At 42.8% G+C, this 23,789-nt stretch overlaps 1 protein-coding gene across 1 annotated transcript in view; it reads right to left on the bottom strand.

The window, feature by feature from the left end:
• Positions 1-23,543, bottom strand: part of DMRT1 (doublesex and mab-3 related transcription factor 1) — a 57,925-nt gene extending 34,382 nt beyond the window's left edge. Inside the window, exons 1-2 of the mRNA XM_041426925.1 lie at positions 23,259-23,543; positions 20,062-20,245 (exon numbers count right to left, since the gene is read on the bottom strand). Coding sequence (XP_041282859.1) covers positions 20,062-20,245; positions 23,259-23,543 — 469 coding nt within the window. The remainder of the gene's footprint in view (positions 1-20,061; positions 20,246-23,258) is intronic.
• Between the last annotated feature and the right edge of the window lie 246 nt (positions 23,544-23,789).

Consider the following 23,789-nt stretch of genomic DNA (forward strand, 5'->3'; position numbering starts at 1 on the left):
ATGGTGGGGACAATTACTTACATCGCGGAACTCTGCAGTCCCCTACAACTTTTTAAGCTGTAACAGTGTGCCAAGTCTCTTGTAACTCTCTAGAAGCAGAAAGGATCTAGCTACAGAATGACTCCTCCCAGCCAGTGTCCTGAAGGTGAGAGGACACCTTCTGAACTTGCCTCTAAGAAGGGCAAACAGCCACAAGGCAAGAAAAGCGTCAGTGGGCAAAATATCACTGGAACAGCCAAGGTGTCCAAGAAACTCACATGCTACCTGTGAGCAGTATGGTCCTCAATCCTTGCCGACCCTTCATACCCAAATTTAGCTCCCTAGAGCTAAAGTACCCAGAAAATCACAGAGCAGAACAAGATCCCCCAACCACTAGCAAAAGAGGAGGAGGAGGAGAAAGGTACTGCTTGTGACTTGCTGCATCCACTCTGGATTGCCTCCAGATCAGGGGTTAGCTGGCTGCACTCCCCACAGGCAAAGTATGCCCCCCTGTCATTCCCTAAGATGGGGATGCTTCTCAGACAATGAGAAACCATGATTTCCCCAGTCCACTGTCAACCAGGGCCTTGCAGTATTTGCAAGCATGAAAAATAGAAGGTGCTTGTTGGTACTATTGCACACCCAAGCTGTCTCTCATTTGTAGCATCAGTTACATTGCCAAGCCAAACACAACAAAAAACTGCCACAATCTTATATATACCTTTACAAGGGAAAAAAAAAAAAAAAAAAAAAAAAAAGAAACATGGAGATCCCTCCATATCTGGCTCTAGTTTGCAGGTCTGTGATCCTGCCTTGTACCAGTTCTTTGTAAGAAGCTCCTCTTTTCCCCATGATGTTTTGTAGAGAAGAAAACAATGTGGTTTAAAGCATACAGATGAGCTCCCAAGAGCTATTGGTATAGACATGAAGCAGCATGGGCAACAGACACATAGGAAATAACAGTCCTAAGAGACATTTTGGGCAGATCTAGTTTGTTCTGGATCTTTCTCTTGGTGTACCTGGTATCTTGGTTACTTACCTGTGGAAGGAATATGGTGGCATACCAGCCTCTCAGTGTCATGATAACAACATCCACAGTCCTGTGTATTAGCTGCATATTAGATCAATCATCAGTTTTACCCATTATTGCTATTTACAATGCAATTGTGTTTCACTTCTTCAGCTATAATAAAAGCTTTCTGCAATCATGGATCATCTCTTTCCAGATCACTAAATTACACAGTGCCCCCATTCAGTTCTTGCTGCCATTCTGTTGACACCAATGAACTATTTATTAGCAAAGACTGTTTTATGCTTCCTGCACTTCATTCTTCTGCAGAACCATGTCATCTGACCTTGTTTATCTGGAGTATTTCTCAAATTTCCACACAAAACAGAAGTGCCTGCAATGCCACAGAAGACTTTTCACAGTGTCTGTACTTTCATTTTTATAATTTTCAAAATTGTCATTATTCTGCTTCTAGGCAAGACTCGTAGATCCTTTTGTCTGCATCTGATAAAATCAGAACTTAGACCACAGACACAGCACAAGCTTGATTCCCCTCCCTAAATTTACCTCTCAAATAAAGCTGCATTCCAATTGCTCTGCTTTAAATGTTGCAAAATAGAAGCCAAAAGTAAAATCCTCCAACACATTCCTTGCTGGGATATAGATTTCAGATGACAGAGACATGCAAGGCAGTGACCTGCTGAAATTCTCAAAAAGCTATATTATGTTGCACAAATGCACGATTTCTTCTAAAATCTCGGCAGTGTCTTGCAATTTACAATGCATCATTAGAAGGAATACTACTCCCTATTAAATATACTAGCACTAGGAGGATGAGGTCTTTTTACACCTGCATGATCTGGATGACAGGATCAAGATTATCCTCAGTCAGTTCACAGACAGCACTAAGTCAGGCAGGAGTGCTGATCTGCTGGAGGGCAGGAAGGCTCTGCAGAGGGATCTGGACAGGCTGGATCATGGGCCAAGGCCAGTGGTGTCAGGCCCAACAAGGCCAGTGCTGGCTCCTGCCCTTGGGTCACAGCAACCCCAGGCAGTGCCACAGGCTGGGGCAGAGGGGCTGCAAAGCTGCCCACAGGAAAAGGAGCAGGGGGTGCTGCTGACAGCAGCTGAACATGAGCCAGCAGTGCCCAGCTGGCCAAGAAGGCCAATGGCATCCTGGCCTGGACCAGCAATAGTGTGGCCAGCAGGAGCAGGGCAGGATTGTCCCCTGTACTCAGCACTGGGGAGGCCACACCTTGAGCCCTGTATTCAGCTGGGCCACTTACTCTGAGTTAGACACTGAGGTGCTGTAGAGAAGGACAGGAGCAGAGCAAGGTTCTGGAACACTTGTCCTATGAGGACTGGGGCTGTTTAGGCAGGAGAAAAGGAGGCTCAGGAGGACCTTATCGCTCTCTACAACTACCTCAAAGTAGGCTGTAGCCAGGTGGGGTTTGGACTCTTTTCCTAGGTGCAAAGTGACAGAATGACAATGAAGGTTCAGGCTGGACATCAGAAATAATTTTATGAAAAAGTTTGTTAAGCATTGGAATGGGCTGCTCAGGGAGGTGGCACAATCACCATTCCTGGAGGGTATCAAGGAATGACTGGATGTGACACTAGGTGCTGTGGTCAAGTTGACAAGGTGGTGATGGGTCAAAGGCTGGACTCAATGATCTTAACAACTCTTTTTAAATCTAAATGATTCTGTGATTCTGATTCTCTAATACACAGGAGAGATCAGTCACCCTGGGTGCCAGCAGCCAAAAGGAAGAGGGGGAGAAAGTAAGAGGTTTTGTTGCAACTTTTGGAAAGGTCTTATGCACTACACGCTAAGATGGGACAAGACGGACTAGACTGGAACAGAGCTACCCATAGCTATCCACCAAATCTCACAACCATTCCTGATATTCCTGCTGCTTCTGTGACATACCAGCAGCTGTTAGTGGTACAGCTCCCTCCTGAAGAGCAGCAGCGGCAGTATTCTGCTGCATTAAGGAGGAGGGGAAAAAAAAAAGCTTTTCAATCCTTCTTTTATCTATCCATGGTTTGGGCTACCATCATTTGGGACCAGTGGTGCAAAAGGTTTGACTTGTCCCACATTTTTTTTTTATGTAGCTGCAGAACACCCACCAGTAATTCCGAGTTCAGGGCTCTTAAAACCCAGCAGAAGCGTTCTCTGCTTTCTTTCAGCTGTCGCTCCGTGCTCCAAGTCCTTACACTACTATCAGCTGCTATCTCCAAAGCTGGTCTGCAGAGCTGGCTCAGGCACCCATATGCATAAATCCCCAAGCATAAGCAACCTAGGGCATTTTTCCCTTATAAACCCAGGGTTACAAAATCCCTGGTCCTTGAAACATCTCTGGCATACAACTATTCTGAGCCATAGGGCCACACCACAGAGATGTGCCCAGCAGATTAACAACAAAAAATAAGAGCAAAGGGAAAGGCAAAGTTCAAATGAAAGGAAAGACACACCCAGCTCCTTGAAAAACTAGGACTCCTGTGACATCACCAGAAATACAGCCGGAAGAGTTAATTTTCCCTAAATCCGATGAGACACCACACTTCTAAATGTGGAAGGACAGCTCTGTAGGAATCAACATCTGTAACTATCTAGCTGGGGTTCCTCTGGTTGGTCCTTGGCCCAAACCTGCAAGGGTAGCCTCCTACCTACTGGCTGAACCTTCCTACAGCCATGCCTCCAACCACTCCATGAAGTAAGTGTTCTTCTCAAGGGAGGCTGTCAGCCTGTGACTGTGACTGTTTTCTGCCAGCAAGTAGAGAACACCAAGGTTAAGGAAGCAGCTTTCAGCACATTTCCTTCTTTCTTCCAAATTCAATACAGCTGATTGGTTCTCCTGGCAAGAAGAGGGTCCTTCCCTGCCTTAAAGCATGCAGCATTACAACACCTGCATATCAGGGTGAAATTTTGGAGAGGAATAAAGCTTTCAAGAAGGTAACCCCTATTACACTGTCAAGCTCCTACTCTGCCCCTCCACCTGCACTTAAAAATATGAGCTCTGCTGCAGGAGCTAGGCTTATGCCTTGGCTGTCTTCACTCTCCAGACGGAAAAAGCAGGAAGGGCACCTGGGCCTTTCCCTTGCTGTTACACACGAATTTAGTATTTTGGAAGTTGCAAATACAACATGATCAAAAATGGGACTGAGCCTGTACAAGGAGATACAGAAAATAAAGTAACAGTAACAAAAAAAGAAAGCAGTTTAAATTCTCACTCAGATTTCAGAATACCATATCTACTATGTAGGTCCATCACAGGCTCTTCATCCACAAGCAACACTTTTGCAGCAAAGACAATAGTACCTCTTCATGCAGCTGTGCCCTTGGATCTCTTAAGTTCTTTTCTATGTCTTTAATAAGTCCCATAGAGAACCGATGCTACTTTTTTTGCACTATGTACACAGTGTGAAATATGGCCCACTCTTTCATAGAAGATCAATATGATGCACAATAAATACTGGTATTGATCTTTCAGTGTTGTAGACGACTCTCCGACTCTATGGCATATTAATAGTAGTTAACCAGTAATTCATTTCAGGGTGACTGGTATTTTCTTTTAAAGAAGGTGAGTACTAGGGGTCAGTTACACATATATGTCTTTTACATTCAGTAACCTATGATGGGCTCCTGCCTTTGCTTAGCAGAGCACAAAGAAAAACACTGGTCCAGTCCTTAGGTAATGTAAACCAGTCTCAGACCATTTACTTCAATAAAGCTATGGTGATTTACACAAATTACGGATATGCATGGCAAAATCAACGCAGAGGCCAGTATATAGATCATTTGGGAGAAGAAAGGAGAAACACTAGGTAATTTACAGGAATTTCCATCATTATCATCTCTTTCTCACAGATGCAAATGCGTTTTTAAGATTATATACTGAGAAGTAAAAACACTGAAATTTGAAGGCTGCATAAAAGCATGGAGTATTTTCTATTCCTGCTGGTACTGTTAAGGGCCAGTTTTACATCTTATGTGCTGGCAAAGGTAATTTAAGTATGTGTGGGTAAGCCTCTGATAGGAGGTCCAATGACATAAAGTCCATACTATTAGACTTTTTGAGCATGTAAAACAGGGTGGTAGCACCAAAGTGCCCACTGGGAATGGTTACTGAACCCACACAGATATCTGGGGCAGATTATCAGTCATCTAACTTGTGACAGATGCACACCAGCAACTGTTTTATAAATCAGGATAGCAGAGCCACATTTCCATGTCTGGGAGCATGCTGTAGCATGGTTCAATTTAGTCATGTGGTGTTAGACTGGATTAGTCTCCATCTGATTGGGAATTTCAGAAAAGGGATTGGTATATGCATTGTGGCAATTATGAGAATTTCACTGCCCCCATTTACTGGCATGCGTTCTTATATAAACTAATGGTTCACAGTTATTATTTTTTCTATGCCTACAGAGACTCTGCACATACACAGCTCTGCTGCTGAAAATGCAGAACTGGGAGAACTCAAATAACATAGTGACTCAACAAGCAGGTAAGCACTACCCAGTAAGCAAGCTGAACTAGTGCTAAGTTTATATTTCCTGCAGTTTTCAATTTAGAGTGACTGTTTCCACCAGTTTTAATACTTCCTGCAACCCAGCTTCTGCAGCAGAGAAAGCTACACCATTAAAACACACAGAAAAAATTATTCAGTCAGGAAACACCTGCCTTCATACCTCAAAAGAATCTTGTATGTGACAATTTCTCCTTGCTCAGTATATAAAACATTGACACACTCCTATTAGCTGGTTTAGCAATATTAAGTCTTGCAGTGCATTAGTTTAGTTCAATTTGTATCTGGCTTTGAGGTTGGACAGTAGCCTTGAACAAGGCCAGTGTGAAATCACTCCCTAACATCATAATCAGAAACTATGGTACAATGTGTTTCTCCCACCAGACAATCATGACAGAGCTATTTCAGATGTCAAAGCAAGCTGGCACTACTGCTTTCTGCTGAGAAACACTGCCTCCCAGGGAACAAAACCCACACGCATGCTCAGTCTTTGAGAGGAGTATTTCTGCTCTCTTCCCATTAGAAGTTGTGGATTATCTTTGGTTCCAGCATTGAACTTTTAACTTGATATAAAGTTAATGTGCTAGACAATGTTCATTTCAGGCAAAGCTGTGGGGTTGTGTAATTTTCTGCCACCCCCAAAAAAGGCCATTATCTATAATTACCCATTACCATGCATAATTATTTCTTCTATTCTGGTCTATGGCCCCCAGGATTTCATGATGTTACAGCTCACTGCATTATCTTATCAAATTTGTTAAGGAAGCTTTTTTGACCTTTTGAGCACTTGTCACAGCATATACAAAAGCCAGCAGTAAATTGTCTAAGCATGTACCATGTGATTTATTATTTGTAGCTTGCATAGTGATACCGTACAAAATATTACTAATTAACATCTTCCCTATTCCCACTCCCTGCTTCAGATCAAGTAAGAAAAGGAAAGAAAATCCCTCTAGCAAGAGAAGGAAGGGAACGGAAAAAGGATGGAGTCACTCAGTGGGAATTTAAGAATAATGACACCAACAAGCAGCTAAACAGGAACATCAACCTCTGAAGATGAGACCCCAGCTACTCTCTTCTCCAGTGCCACCTTTTCTCTTTCTCCTCTTTCTCCAGAGTCTGTTTCATCTTGTTTTCACAGCTTTTTAACCTGCTGGTCCCTGCTCTTTCACAGAAGTCCATTTACTGCTCCTTTACTATGCAAAATACAAACCACCCCATCCCCCATTCACACCTTTGGTTAATGCAGTATAGGTTCTTGACAGACAAATTTGGTCCAGCATGACATTCACAGGGATTGTCCTTTATGTATACTGATGTGAATGCGCAAAGAACGAGGATTTTGTCTTCATTACTCTCAAAGCTCCCAGAAAAGAACCAGGCAGTGATCAGCATCCCAGCACTACCTGCTTTGGCTAAAAGCTTCACTGCACTATAAGTCCATTTACTATGCCCCTCTTCTTCCTAAGGGCATCAGAACTGGAGGTGACAGAGCAGGGCACTCAAGAAAACAGGAGAGATAATGCTCTGTTATCCTGACTTTTGTCTTCCACTTAGTTTCCCTATTTATCAATACACTCCAAAGAGTGCTTTATCCTAAAACCTCTTGTTTAGGTGCTTGTATGCATAGAACTCTCAACTCACATCTCTATCTGCAAAGATATACTGATGAAATTATGACTTAAGAAACTGTAGTACAAAAAAGAGGTTTTGGTGCTTTTGAACTACGTCGTTAAATAAATAAACTTCCCAGGAATCAGAAAATCTGAGACACTCTTCTATCATGACAAATAGAAGGAAACATCAAGGATCAGGTACTTTGTACTAAAAGTAAACAGTATGAATTGCTGTAGCACAAGGTATGAAGAATCATGCCTTTCAAATTTGTCAGTGAAAGCCTTCTCCTTTTAAAAGAAGACTGAACCAGGAGACCCCAGATTCCTAAAAGTAACGCTGAATTCAAATGCTAAGCGGTAGCTACTCAAGGCATTGCTGTGAAGATAAAACCTTTCTGTATTTCTCGGCAGTCTGCGTATCTCCAGCCCTTCACTCAGCACTGCCTCTCAGGCAGTGGGGAGGCGGAGACGACTCTGCAACCAAGATGATCCAGCAAACACAGGCAACAAGCAGGGTCCACAGAGCAGAAAGGGAGATCATGCTTGTATCCCTGTCCTAGAACCTGGTTTCTGAGATGTAAGGGCTCTTTTACTCTCATTCTCCTACTGAAAGCCAGATCTGCAGCACTCCCAATTGTTTTGGCTGGAAAGCTTTTCAGAAACTGTGTCTCTTCCTCTCTCCATCAACTGCCAATCTTATGGCTATTGTTATGGCTATGTTGAGCTCAAACATGAAATCTGGTGGTTCTTTTTCCTTTCTGTTCAGATTACTTTCCCAGACAGCCCTGGGTATGCAGCTGTGCTCTAACACATATCAGTTACGAGGGCTAACAGCAGCTATTGTCTTCAGGTTAAGAATAGCCAAAACACCTTACTGACACCACAGTACCTCTCCAACCCAAACCAGAAATATACATAATTCTTCTCAAAGCAGGAATACACATTTTAAACAAAAAAAAAACAAACCCCAAACTGTGTGGTGTAACAATTCTGAGCCTCTTGCAGGTCTCTGGCCTCTTCCCTGAAACTGGAGTGTACAAGGACCAATCTATTCCACCTCTTTATCACGGCCATGCCTTATCACCTGCCAACTCCTACCATTTGCTTTTCACCTCCTCCCACCACAGCAAGACGAAACAATCAGTCATTGCAGCTTTCCTGCAGTGGGTCTGAAAACTGTATGGGTGTCATGAAAAATTCCTTGCTACGTGCAGCTGCTGGACCATTGAGTTCAGCCAGCATTATCAGTGAGGAGATGGCATAATGGCAGCAATGTCTATGAGTACAAGGCATGCTTCTCAAGGGCTACTTGACTGGAAGAATTCAATTTCACCAGGAAGGAACCAGTATTATTTTTTTCTCCCCTCTAGGAGTAACTCCAGAGTGGTCTTTGAGCAAAATGGCATTTACCTAGTTCTACTTCTGAAGGGCTAAACCAGTGGGACAACAGATTTTAACAAGGACAAAACTCGCCAGAAAGAAACACTCTATGATAAATGTTATGCAAAGAGGACAACACACTTCAGGGAAAGTTGGGAGACCTCAGCACTAAGGTTTCTTATACGCCTTCTTGAGCCTTATGGTGAATTCACAGGATTTTGTATCCCCAATGCTGCTGCTGTTCGCAACACCAAACTTACTTCATGAAATAACACAGAAAACTTTAACTGGAGCTGGCATAGTCTGGCAAAGGCATAAGCAATCAGAACAATCATACTGGAGATTAAAAAAAGGTTAGCTAAGGAGATCACTAAAGTGTAAAATAAACTGCTTTCACTCCAGTACATGTTCTCTGGCCTTTCAACAATTTGTCTCCCGCCTGAGCTCTTCCAAGTTAAAGTCCAGGTGTGTGGGTCCAGACCATTGCTACATCCCCACCATTAGCTACAATGACAAACCTAGGGAACAGTAAGAACAGGGAAACAAGACTACTTCCCTTGTCCCCTCTCCTAACCTTACACTGGTTTTGGTTCAATGATGCCCTCCCTACCAATATTCATTTTGAGCCCACTTTCTGGTATGTACCATATTCCCAGGGCAGGAGTCCCACTAGCACTAGTTTCATGACCACCCCACCAGCTTCCCCAACCACATACCTGCCTAGAAGGACTGTGTCAGTTCATCCTCTTTCACCAGGAACCACTAACATTCAGCACAGTATCCCCCAGGATCACCAGCTGTGCAGCAACAGTTTCTTTCGGATGGACTTCTTAATCTTTCACTTCTTATATGGGTTAAAACAGCTTTTGCTTTCATGTGATCATCATCTAACCAAGCCTCCCTACAGTGCACTTTTATCTTCTGCAGTGCTTGCCAGTACATGTACCTTTCCATTACATACCAGCACAACCTGTGATGATGCCAGATATCTTTCCAAGATACCAATGAGATGACTACACCAAAGAGCATGTCCCTGTGAGACGCCTCCAGAAACAATGATTTTCTGTCAGTTCAGGCTCCTAATCAAGATGCCAGGCAACACAAAAATCAAATGCCCTACAGGATTTGTGACTGCATCAGTATGTCACTTCACCAAACAATTTTGTAATGATATAAGATTAACAACTTGACAGAATTTTTACCCATAAACTTGTGTTAATCCATGCTGTGTGAACATCATTTGACAGCTGCATTTCTCCTTTTCTTGCATATTTCATTTTGCTGTGGATTGTTCCACTATTTTCAAAGAAGTGATGTCAAGCTGATAGATTGCAGCCACATACCCTACCACACCCACATTTCTTGAAACACTGGCATGACATCATCCTTCTTTAAAGATTTAGGAACTTTCTCAGTGTTAAAAGACTTACTGGAAATCACAGAGTGGGTCAGGTGGGAAGAGAATGCAGGGAGTCATCTGGCCCACCAAGCCTGCTCAAGCAGGGTCACCCTACAAGGCATTGCACACCATTGTGTCCAGGCAGTTCTGGGATATTTCCAGTAAGGGAGACTTCCCATATCCTCAGCCAAGTTGCTGTTCTTTTCTTTTTTCTTCTTGATATTGCATATTGAGTTGTCCAGTTCTGCTGTTTTTAGTTCCTGTTGGAACTGGAATCTCCATATACAGCTATAATCCTACATGCCTTTTTGTAAAGCAAGGACCAGAAAAAAATTACTGAACATTTATTCCCATCTTCCCTATGTAGAGTTATTGCTCCATAATGGGTGAAATTATTGCTAACTCTGTATATGTGTTTCTAACACAATTCAAAAACCCTTTAAATTTCAAGATTTTTGGTTAATTTTAATCTTCACACAAATCTGTATTTTTAAAAAGAAAATGTGATTTGTCAAAGAAAAAAAAAAAACTAAACAAAAAAAAAAAAAAAAAAAACCAAAAAACAAGGAGAGAGCAATTTCATCCAGAAGACTGCAGCCTGGCATAGCAAATTTCTCAGCCCCACACACAGCCCCAGTCCAGATCCAACTAACAGAAGCTGAAATATGCCTGATTTCAGTAGAACTGGAGAAGGAACATTTTATTCACATTTAGTGTACACTTAATAAAAATGATCTGCTGCAAACATTTAGCACGCAACTTAACAATCCTCCTAATACAGCAGCAGAAATAAAACCTACAGAAAATAATATTTCATTTACACAATTAATTTAAGCTCCAGGCCTTCAGTAAGATACCTATGGCAGCAAATTCAACTTTCAATGTCTCTGTCACTGACTATAGCAGAGTCGTCGATCTTTTTACGTGAGCTGGGGGGTTAATGCTTGTTCTTTCTTTTCTTGCACTTTTGTTCATTATAACACAGCTATAGTGATCATATTCAAATCTTAAGTGGAAAAAAATATGAATAGCTTTGGTAAATAAAATACATTCAAAATCTTTGAATATGGCTTTGACTCTGTGAAGGTGGTAGGCACTATTTTAATGTTCAGTATATGTTAGTCCACACTGAACTGAAACAACAGGATTGTTTACAAATCTGAAGTTATTAGCATGTGTGACAGCTAACAGGATCAGGACCAATAAAATCAGTGCTTCAGAAAATTAAGGGCATGAGAAACAAGGACCATTTTCAATCCTCAGTATAAAAGCTGGGAGTATGACTACTGTGTGTGCATATCTATGTATACATGTTATTATTCACCTTGAGATATCCGATTTGAGAAGGAAATTTACAAATAGTTAACTCTTTGTGTTCATGCTACCAAATCCAACATGCTGCTAAAGTGAGAAATGGAAACAAAAGTAAAACCACAAGTTTTAAAAAACAAAGGAAGAAATTAAAAATTATAGGAAATTAGGAAAGAAAAACAGATTTCTGGACAATGATGGAAAACATCCCAGACACCTGCAGGGGCAAAGAAGCAAATTCAGAGGAGGAGAAAGAAACTCAGTGTGGATTAAATCTAAAGGGATTTAAGTCATTAATGAGAGATCAAAGAAAACATTAGAAGGGAGGGAAAGCTTCACAAGTGTCTGAGACAGGAGACCTTGGAGGAAATATGACTAGGTTAAAATCACTATGCCTCACACTAAAAATAATAAAGGGAGTAGGACGATGGCTGGAATTAGCTAGAGCCCATGCTTGGTTATAAGCTATTATGACAGAAACCCAAAAGTTTCTACAACAGACCAACTGGAAATAACAGGAGGGCTTTTTAACTCTACCTACTATGTGATGCAAAAACTAAAAGCAGGAGTAGTGAAAAAGCACTGCAGACATCCAGCAGACCTGAGCAAGAGAACGAGAATCACGCAAATGTGCGTAACTTTTGTGCATGATTGATAGTGTTGCATGGATGCAACAACATTTGCACTCACATAACTGGCTTCAATGCAAATGGAAACTGATCACTAGGAATGGTGTTCATGCATAACTGACAGAAAAGCACAGTGACTGGAACTACAGTGGCTTAGCACCTGCTGCGGTTCAGTTGTGTCCATTACTATAGACATCCAAATAACCAAATAGTGGCTTATCCTGTAAGTAATAAAATAGTACAAATAAAGACTGGAGACAGGAATTAAAAACCAAATAATCAGACATCCATTCTCACCGCAAAGGAAGTCAAATTCAGTATTTAACTAACTCTCTGCAAGTTCTTCAAGAAAACACAGGACAGATGTGCACGAACAGTGTTTGTTATTTAAGTAAAGGAACTGTTCACAATCCTGATTAAGACTAGCAGGTACTCAAACTCAGAAGAAAGTTTAGTAAAGTTCAATAAAACAGAGGAATGAGAAGAAGCATATGAAAAGGCATTCCTACAAAAGAAACCTTCAAAACTGCATTTTAGTTCTCATGTTATTAAGTGACAAATCTACTGTAAATGGAAAATGGTTGAACAGGCTGAAATAGGAAGTTATTTGATAAATTAAGCAAATGAAAGCAGTCTTCAAGGTACAATAAGGCATGTGAAACAAAAGGAGAAGCAAGAAATCAAATCAGTGCTCAGTTAGGGAAGCGTGCAGTACTCCTTCACTCCTCACTTATATCTTTTCTTTAAAACAAAGAGCCCCACACATTCAGAGAAGTTATAATAACTGTTTCAAGGACACAGAAAGGAACAAGAGATTAGCTGCAGATAGTGAATAATGTGCTCATGGATAGTAAATTCTTAGAAATTCCTAGTACATTTTCTGCTTCTGCTCCATTCCTTATCTCAGTATTCATAATAACAAATGAAAAGCACAATCTGGCACAGATAACTCTCTAAATTTGAATGCACATATGCAAATGCCAGTGTTACAGAGGAAGAGCTTCCAAGGCAAAAAGAACAACTGGATGTGCTGATCAGCCCTAAGGTATTAGGTGGGAAGAAAATCTGGTGCTAGGACACAGCAAAGTCTGTCCAGCACACAGCAAACACCACTCGGCCGCTATCTTGCTATAACCACAGATATATGTCTGGAAACCTCATGTGGTGTGAAAAAACTTGGGCCAGCAAGATGCCGAAAACACAGACAGTCCTATGGTGAAGTAGTTTTGAAAATGAAGTAAAACCCCCCCCAAAAAAAGTTCTACTGAAAATCCTTTTGGGGGAAAAAAAAGTCTCTTCCGAAATGTGAAGGAAGGATAGAAGTAACTGCTGAGGTTCCTGTGCTTTGCCTCCATCTTAGGACGGAGCAGCCTTTCTCTCTCAAAGTAAGGGAGCTGGGGTAGGTCATGACTGGTCCCTGGCACCCTTGCTTCCCTGGAACGCTGCAGAAACCTCTCCCCAGCCCCTGCCTCTGATGAAGACAGCCCTAGACAATGTTCGGAATACCACTTGCACAGAAAAAGAAAAACAACATTCTCTAAGGATTTTCCAAATCTGTTTATTCTATTTGTTTTTACACTTTCAGTGAAGCATCACACAGGACTGAAAGTCTGACAGGAAAAATAAAAACTTCTTAATTCAGACATTTTGAGAACTGCTGTTAGCTCTACCTTGTTTCACCAATACTACTGCAAGAGACCCAGTGCCTCACTGAATGGGTATGTACAACACTTCAAACATCAGCTCAGTTAAAACACAGGCACCTACACACATGCCCATATGCAAAGCTGCAGTAAGGAATACTGCTTGAAAAGAGAAGGAAAGCTGCAAGCTTTGCAAGAGAACTGGAGAATTGACTGGAAACATCTAATCAGGGATGCAGAACCCTGTAACATGATTTATTTAACACAGTCAAAGAATGGTTAGAAGCAATGAATCATATAAGAGATGACAAAGCTGTAGGAGATTTCCATCATCTACTTTAACCTGCACATTGATCAGAGTTTACCCCCATATTAATCACTTGAGATCATAATCTAACACACTCTTAAACACCTCTCCTGATTACGCTTCACTTACCCCCTTGTCCTTATGCAGGTCACTCCAGTACTAATTGCACTACTCGTTAGGAAAAAAAGTGTCTAGTGTCTAATTTAATTTTGCCTTTTTTAGTTTCAAGCCGTTGCTCCTTGTTATGCTGTCTCAAGCACTGTAAATAATCCCTCCCCCTCCTCCATATTATTACCTCTCAAATATTTATAGACTGTTTATATCCACCCTTAGTCTCCTTTTCTACAAGCAATGCATCACTTTTGTCACCCTTCCCTCTATCCTTTCAGATTTATCTATGTCCTTTTATAATGAGATGCTCAGAACTCCTCTACCATTTTCCCAAGTACAGTGAACCCAAAGAAGCAGAGAGAAGCTGAAATGCCCACCCCTTCCTGTTTCACAACCAGCTCCTTCTTACATAACTCTGAGTGAAACACGTTATTTTGATAGGAATTGAAAATCACAAAGCCATGGCCACCACACTGTGGAGTGCTTTGTTCATTGCATACTTGTATCAGTCCGGGATTAAAAATGCCTATTCAGGATAAATTATATTCTAAATCAAGGGAAGATTGTTCAAAGCTCCTGTAATATTTACTTAGTCCAGCCTGAAAGAGACTTAGTAACTAAGAAAACTACTACAAAGGTGAAAGACCACTTCCAGCAACTACTTCCCAAGACAACATCTAACTTGTGCTGTGGAAATTATGTCAATTCAAGAGGGGTGAGAAGTCCACAAACTCTTACAAGAGACACAAGCAAATGTATTCTTTTTCTCTCATCTTAACTGCAATGAACTGGAGAAAACCAGATGACGACGATGATGGATTAGTTATTCACAGGTGAAAGACAAAAAACTTCTCTCTTTCCTTGTTGTTACAATCCAGTAAAGACAAGTCATGTTTAACTGTGCTCCTCACTTTTTAAGAGATTTGTTGACTCTGGGAGAAGCCAAGGAAAAGCACAAGGAAGCAATGGAAGGAGGTTGGCAGGACCAGGAGGCAGCCAGCAACTAAAACTGGTGAAGAAGCAGCCATGGGTGCAGCAGGAGATAATCATCCTTAGAAAGTAGTGAGGAGACCGAGAGAAAAGCGAAGAGCAGGAGGATGGATTGATAACCACTGCAGACCCACCAAGATCTCCGAGGGCATGCAGCCATTGTGTTAGTCCTAGCACAGGCAGGCAAAGCAGCTAATGCTGCCTTCTCACTGCCAGCCTTGTCGAGGCTGCTGCCACGTGAACTATCAATCCCTTCCACCACCTGTCAATCCCCACAATGCTAACAGTTTGTTTAAAAAAAAAAAATCTACCATCGAGTATTACTGGGTCAAAAGAGTTAAGATTTCTTTCACAGGCTTGCAAATGCTTATCAGTATTGAGGCTGACTGAACTTCAAATTTAAGTATGTTGACTTAATGTCAATGCAAGCAAGTAAAAAATTCAGAGATTCACATAACAGTCTAGTTTGGAAAGGATCTTTGGAGACCAGCTGGCTCAAACTTTACTCAAACCACAGCCAGCTTCCCAGGTGGATCATGTTGCTTATACACCATCTAGCCAAGTTCTGAGCCTCCCCAAATATGGACACTCCAGAACCTCTCTGGATAACCTGTTTCAACCCCCAAGCACTCTCACAGTGACATGGCCACAGCAGCTTCCACAGGATCAGTTGACTAAAATGAGGCTTCTTTGATGAAACTGAAATTGTGACAGCACGTGACACTATACTACAAATACTGTTAAAGAGCTTTCTTTCAAAACGAAAATTTTTCTCTTTTTTAAACCAGACTATGATGTTTTTCCATTATAACAACTAGTTTTTTTTAAACACATCACCTATGCAGCACAACAGCAGCAAGATCTGGCATCAGTTTTTGAAATCACAACACAGTGATCAAGAAAGTAAAGGAAGAGTAAAGAAGGCATGGTAGGGTTTTTGCAGACAGCTAGAGCACTGTAAGTTCAAAGGAATCCTAGTACCATCATACATTAGGCATTCTATTACTGCTGACCCCACTATGGTCTGTATTTGTGAGTAGATAAAACCCCTTCTATTTGTCAAAGAGTTTCAAAGTGAAGACAGCAGCTACTTAGAGAAAAAAAAAGAATACTATTTTGTTTCTGTCAAACATAATAAATGTAACAAAGGGAAATAACAAATACAAGCTTACTATTCACAATTCTTGAAAATCATGTTTGTCAACCATTGATACTAGGAAAGAACCTGAACACTGCTGTAACTGCAAATACAACAGGGGAATGACCACAACAGAGCATAGGACCAGGAGCTGGCATTTTGCATCACACAGCAGTCCCACCTACACTGGATGCTTCTAAACTGGGCCAACGAGAGTGCAGAGCAGCAGAAAGAAGGGGTGCTTTCCAGCACCTTCCAGGTGATGTATCATGCAGCCACTCCACTGCCAAATGCCAAACATGAACCTTAGTCTGTGACAAAGATCAAATATAATGAAGCGAAGCTGAAAATGCATTCTCCTTCATTCAGTATGAGCAGCTTTTTTTCAGTAAACCCCAAGGTGTTTAGTGACCTCATCTGCCTCGCTTCTCTGACCCCCGTGACTGCTAAATATCAAAATGGCAGAGACTAAATAGATAGAAACCAGTGAAGAACACAGATGTTATAACATGAGAATGTCTGAAAAGCACATTCTACATGCTTCACCATAATCTTTCCTGAACTTTACATATCTGTTAACCTAACAAGATATACCTATCCTACAGAAGGGTGGACAACTACATCAAATGCCCTAAGATAACGACTTTTGCTGTTCTGTACAATTAAATGGCCTTTTCTTTCAGCAATCTACAACTTTTTAAGGGGAAATGCCCAGGAACAACAACTTCAGTCTGTAAGACACTCTACTAATGCCCTGAGACCATGGCCTGTTCTCTTCCAACTACCCCGCAAATTCCCAGTTTGCTTTTGAGTGGGAACATACATCCAAAGTGCTTGACATGGTTAACGTTCAAACACCTGTGACGATGATAATTCATTTCTTCCCTTTTCAAAAAAAGCGTGTCACAATGGGATCTGAAAAACTGCCTCTGGTATCCAGGTGTCATACTATTTCTGATCTGCTAATAAAATGGATACAGCAAGCAATGACTCTCTCTCTGGCATTATGTCTGATTTGTGTGCCTCCTTCACACATCACTCCTCTGCTGGAAAACAATGCTCCATGTGATGGGAGTCTGAAAGAAGAAATGTGCTCATAAGCCAAAAACCTTAGAGGAGGAATAGAATTACTGCTGTCAAAATCACCTCTTGCCCAATCTAATGTGAATCATACAGGACACACTGTACTCCCAGAAGCCACTGCTTCCCCTGGGGCTTGCAGGGAACTGCGGACTCCCCTTGCCATGAAGGGTTTCACCTTCCCTGCTTCCTTTAATAATTACTGTAAGTTCTTGAAAAATCAGCACCTCAGCCTACCAACCTGAGACAATGACACTTGCTGGGGTCTCTCATTTGCTTGCAGTTTAGGGTAGTAATAAAATCATAAAACAGCAATACAAGAATCCATCAAGTACCTGGTCCTGAAACAATCCAACATCTAAAGACAGAACTTATGCCACATGGAACTTTTTCATCTGCAAAAAAGATCATTATATGCTAAAAAGAAAAGCATGGGGATATTTAGGCTATATTCCTCACCAAAGCTGGTACTCAGACACCTGACAAAGCCACCCCACAGATCTGGATAAATGCACAGCAACCTTCACCAGCTTCAGAGCCAGCAGACAGGCACTGGTGTAAAGTAAAATCCCATGAGTACTTACACTGTTTTCAGCAGATGAACCTACCAAACTATTAGGGATGTAACTTTGTTTATGCAGTGTAGTCAACTCAGAGCTAAGCCCAATGTCTGTTACTACTTAGGTGCCCAAAAGCAAAACTATGAATCTGATTTCCTATTTATTCTCAGATGCTTCCATTTCTGGAGAACAAGATTGATGCTGTCTTGATTCTTGACTTGAATCACATCTTCTTTCTGGAGATGAAGCTGTGTATTTCAAATGTTGTCACTCACAAACATTTATTTGGACACAAATAACAACAGTTAGTTATTTAGTAAAATGCTTGAGAAACAATGTATTTAAATTGCTCATTGTAAGAAAGATGACTGCTCTGACAAAAAATAGTTGAACAATTCAAAATACTTTAAAATTAGGTATTTTTATGTTTTCAAGTACTTTTTCAAGCATGTGAATTGCCTTAAGCCTGTTTGGTCAATGCTTTTCATTAAAATACCATAATTCAATTAAACTAACTAATAATTATTAAAATGGGATTAACAAATTAAGTACTGTCATTTTAAAAACATTAAAAACTTATGCCGGTTTTGTCAACAGTAAAATTATTTCATTGTTTGGCCTTTCTGTACAAGCAAGGATCTTCTTGTTCTCCTGAGTTACCACAATCTCTATATACTACTGAATATACTACTTTAATCTTAGCCAGCTTTTTTCATGCCTATAGACAAAGCATGCAGTAATGCAAATATGAAAGGAGTAACTGCATCAATTCAAAGGTGACACTAACATAATGAAAACAAAAAAAGCTAATAAAAAGCTATTTATTGCTTTATTAAGCAGTTCTTTTAAAAGCTTCCCAACAAAATTCCTCTACAATGGTCTGAAACTGCCTGTCTGCACTAGATCCAACAAATCCATATGACATACTTTTAATGGCCTGCAAAACAGAACAGAGTCATTTGACAGACACAAACATGCATTGTCTTTTCATTAATTAATGCAAGGCATTGCCCACTTTAGAATCACCTATCTGGCAAGTATATTCACCTGTATTACTGGCATGTGTAGATTATTAAAAATGAATTAAACTTCCTTTTCATTTTATCTGTATTTGTTTGCTTTTTTTCTGTCTATACACAAGAAATCAATTACACCAGCTCCTTTATTCTTTCTTCTACATATTCAATCACTGTATCTGTCAGGCATAGTTAGAAAAGGGAAAAGGCAATTTGCATAGGAAAAAACATTTTGCCTAGAGTCTTCACTTGCCTAGCCCTAGCCATGCTTTCACTGAATATACAGATAAATATTGTTTCTTATTGTTGGTTTTTTTGGGTTTTGTTTTACAAGTATTAAATGAAATACAGTAAACTGTAGTAAAAGAGAAGGACTGCATCACTCTTTTGTTGTGTTGCACTGGTTTTTTTAGTTGTTCTTTTACAGTGGGTGATTGGGAATTTGCACAGAGTAGTTTTTATATTGCACTGAATAGCTTATGTTATATCACATGGTTTGTTATCCCTTTCCCCTATCACACAGTCTTTCCCTCACCCACCCCAGTAACCCTGGTGGTCTTCCTGAGTGAAGAGAACCTTCCCTCACCACTCCTCACTGGTGTCCCATTGGCTGCGGACCTCTCCCTCTGTCCCCATCCCGTGGGGTATAAAAGCTCCCTGCTGCCAGAGAACGCCCTCTTTTCTCCCATGGATTTGTCCGCCTGATGTGTCTCTTGGAATAAAGGACAACGTCTCCCACATGGAGGAGAGCGCTTCTCAATCTTTTACCTTTGTCTATGAAATATTGTGTGGGCAAGGGTCTATAGCTAGCCAGAGTGGATCCCAACAGCCTGGCAGAAACCATGTTAATTCACTCTTCCATAGTTCATCACACCATGCCACATAGAACCAATGTGCCACCACATCGAGTTTTGTAAGGCTGGCAGATCTCTGGTGCTGGGGTCAATAACCTCACCTATGTACTCGGCTTCTCTACACTTCTGGAAACTCTTGAATTTTTAAGAAGATACACAGGCAGCCAAAACCCACTTATTATGACTGTAGCAGGAGTACTTGTTTTGGAAAAAAGGACAAAAGCTTCCCATAATTCTCTACTTGCAATCACACACCCTATCCAATTTTATATTCGGCACCAGTCTGTGTAAAAGAAATTTTGATTTTCAAGTTAAACTAACCAAATAAAATATTAAAGACTGATACTGGATCCTTCCCTTCTGCTAACTGTACCAAAAGTAAAATGTTGTTGGGGAGAGGACTCTCCATAACCCTGTCACTGCAAAGAGGGAAGAGGTGTCAACAGTGGGCATAAGCAGTGTTGGCCATGGCCCTTGGCCGTGAGCACTGTTCTCCCAGCACCTTACCTGGTGGTGTACTAGCTGCTGTCATGGCTGCACCTGTCGAGTGCATGGGGCTGCTGCTTTCCAGTGAGAGGCAAGAGCTGCCACCAGTGTTCTTCTTAACAAATGTCTCAGGGACACTGGGCAGAGGCACTGGGTGGCTGATTCCCAGTTCCTCTTCCTGAGCTTGCTGTCTTCTTAGGGCAACCTAGGAACAAAAGACAAGACATAGAGTACGCTCTGTGACTTTGAGCACAGTTTACACTGGCAGCAATGAATGACTCAGATTCAAAGCTGTTTTTTCATTATTCCTACTACAGAGTAGTGCTTATCATAGAATCACTGGCTGGAAAAGACCTCCAAGAGCACTGCGTCCAGTTTTCAACCAAACACCATCATGTCAATGAAACTACAGCACTAACTGCCAGGTCCAGTTATTTCTTGAACTCCTCCAGGGATGGTTCCTGGTTTCAGTACTTGACAATTCTTTCCATTCTTCCTGATGTCAACCTGAACCTCCCCTGGCCCAGCCTGAGCCCACTTCCTCTCGTCCTGTCACTACTGGCTGCCTGGAAGAAGAAGCCAACCCACAACCTCCTTTCAGGAAGTTGCAGAAGGTCCCTCCTGAGCCCCCTTTTCTCCAGGCTAGACAAAGCCAGTTGTCTCAGCCACTCCTCACCTGACTTACTCTCTAGGCCCTTCATACAATCCAGCCAATGGGTAGAGAAGTATATAAAGCAAAAACCAAGCCCTTTTTGCATACAAGCACAAATGAACAAGCCTATGAAATGCTGGTGACAAACACATCTTTCTCCACTGAGGCCAGATGAACACGTTGCAGATGACTACACTCCCCCAACACAGCTGCTCTTGGGACAAGCACACTGTGAAAAATGTAGTCACTACCCTCCTCCCTGCTGATACACTGCTGCTGGGGTTAAAAAGTTAGTCTTCTTGCAGGGCTCTGCTGTGCCTCTTATCATTATAAAGCAGCTTTTCATGAGGGCTTGTACCTGCAATCTGCTGCTCTATCCAGGCCTGCTAGGCTCCCTGCTGGCTCTGTGCTGGAAATGTTGTCCTTCAAGGAAATTTCAGCATACAGTACACCATACAGAGAGAACCCTTATGGAAGAAGCATGGCAAATATAGGGTACCATCCTGCAAGCAGCTCAGACAGCATCACACACATTGAAGAGAGCTGGGCAAGTCTGGAGCTTCCAATTTCTTTCCCAATACTGACAATGTTCCAAAGCCTAATTGGCACTGGCCAAGCCTATAGGCACTACACAGTCCGGATATGAGTGCAAACAAACCATATTCATTGCTTGCAGACAGCCACTTCTGCCTCATCCGAACTAGCAGATCAATTTAACACCCATGCCATATATGTCTGGGGAGTATATATGACACTGCTACAGCTACATACTCTGCTACTTGTGAGGTGACTGATTTGCATCTTTACTTGAACCTTGGAAATCTGTTCCAGTTTACAGACTGGGATCATGGGTGTTTCTTGCAGGAAATTCTCCTGGGTATCTGGGACAGGACTTCCCTACATTTTCATGTTCAACAGCCACACTTTTTCCTAATACAGATTTATAATTATTTTAGTTAGCATTAGCCCTTGCAATAAGAAACATCCCGCACAGAAGGTGCAGACTTGCAAACACCACTGTAGCTTCAACTTTACAAGCCAGTAACCTTGACCTGTAAAATTCCACCAGCATCAAGGGGCTTACTGCAGAAATATATCAAAAGGGGGAAAGACAGACTTCCAATGTGTAACTCCTACACAGATAAGGTTTAGCTAGGGAGGCTTTCAAAGCTACTTTCAAATAGTAGGCAGGGAAGGGAACACCCCCAGGAGGACCATCACCGGCGCCTGCTAGCAGGAGGCACCCACTGCCTGACAGAAGAAGCTGAGCAGCAATATTCTGTGCCCACGGGGACACTTTGCACGGGGAGCACTTCACTTTGTGCTCCCTTCCCCGAGGCAGACAGCAAAGCGATTCACGTTTATTTTTCCAAGGTTCACACCAAGCAGAGTAAGTCAATGTAACTTGGGCATAACAACAATTTCTGGACTGCCATACTACCAACAAGGAGGAATTGTTTAAATGAACGAAAACTTACTCCCACTGAGCTCTGAGGACATTTTATATACCTGCACTGAATAACAAAATTAAAAAAAAAAAAACAAACGAGGAGTTAATCTAGTGCTGCTTAGGTTTTTAAAACCTGTCAGCCCGACCCACATTTTATCCGGAATCATGAATCTCTTGAGCAGACAGCAATTGCAAACTGATGGGTGGGTCTGGTGATGTACCTTCACTCGCACCAGGAGCTCAAAAGCCTCGCCAATTATTTGCTGGCAGGCGATCGTTTGCACTAACGAGGGCGTAAAATGCCCCTCGCAGAGCTCAACTACTCCAGCAACCGCTGCAGTACACGCCCAGGACCCCCCTTAGAAAAGTCGGCAAGATAAAGATCACAAGGGTTAATAAAGCCCAGAATTGTGACTTCAGCGAGACGACCCAACAAAAACGTTATTCCTACCCTGAACTGGATACCGTTTGTTTTCTTAGCCCTCAGAATACTGAGCCCTCGTTGATGCACCTGCACAGCTATGTGAGGAACTTCTACAGACAAAATTTCAAACAAGGCCGTTAAAAAAAATCCCCAAAAAAAGTTAGAAATGCGCTCAACTGAAGCCACCAGCATTAGGAAACGTCGTTTACACGGAGTCTGAAACCACCAGCACAAAATATTCTCGATAAGCAATTAGTTGGCTAGATTATTCATTTTCTAGTTAAAAGAAAGCGGGAAAACGGCTACTGACGGTAGCTTAGGTCCTGCTCCATGCAGGTTCTACAGCCCCCCGGGAGCTGTCCACAGACCCGGGCTGTAGATGGCCCGGGGCAGCGGCGCTGGGCCGTGCCCGACAGGTGCAGCTGACCGCTCACCGCTGCCGCTCGCCCTGACTGCAATCCTCCGCGCCTTTGGGGCATCTTCCATTTTTTATGGAACACCAAAAACTAGTAATTCGCGAGAAACACAGCGACAAGTCTCACTAAGATAGGAAGACAGCGGTGTAACTCCTGGCTCCTGTCCGGGGCGAGGCTACTCGCGGCCGCGGTCTCGCAGCGCACCGCATCTCGGCGCGGCCGCTCGGCCCCGACCACCCCCGGGCGCGGAGCACACCCGGCTCGGACACAGCTCACCTGCGCTGCCATGACGCGCTGCCGCTCGGCGATTAGGCTGCACTTGTTGCATTGGCAGTCCCGCCACATGCAGAAGCGCTTGTGCCCCTTCAGCGGCGAGGAGTAGCCGTGGTTGCGGCAGCGGGCACACTTCGGCAGCCGCGGCCGCTTCTTCCCCGCTGCAGCGGCGCCACTGTCCGCCGGGGCGGCCGCCATAGGGGCCGCCGCCTTCCCGAAGCTGTTCGCCTTGTCCCCCGGGCCCGCGACGTCCGAGGGCTTGCTGAAGGCCGGGGTGTCACTGGGCATCGCAGCAGGCGGGGGGCAGCTGTGAGAGCAGCCTGCGCGCTTCTGCCCCGTCCCGTCCCGCCAGCCCGCGCGTTTTGGCGGGCAGCACCAGGCGGGCGTCGCTCCTCCTGCCGCGCCTCCCCCACTCCTGCTCCGGGGGGTCCGTGGCCGCGAAATCCTTGCTACCCCGAGGGAGAGGCCACCCTTCCCTTCGCGCTCCTCCCTCCCCCACCAGGCCGGCCTGCGGCGGGAAAGGCGGGCCCCGTC

Source organism: Onychostruthus taczanowskii, unplaced genomic scaffold (assembly GCF_017590055.1).
Source record: "Onychostruthus taczanowskii isolate IOZ18803 unplaced genomic scaffold, ASM1759005v1 scaffold96, whole genome shotgun sequence".
In the NCBI taxonomy this organism is placed as follows: domain Eukaryota; kingdom Metazoa; phylum Chordata; class Aves; order Passeriformes; family Passeridae; genus Onychostruthus; species Onychostruthus taczanowskii.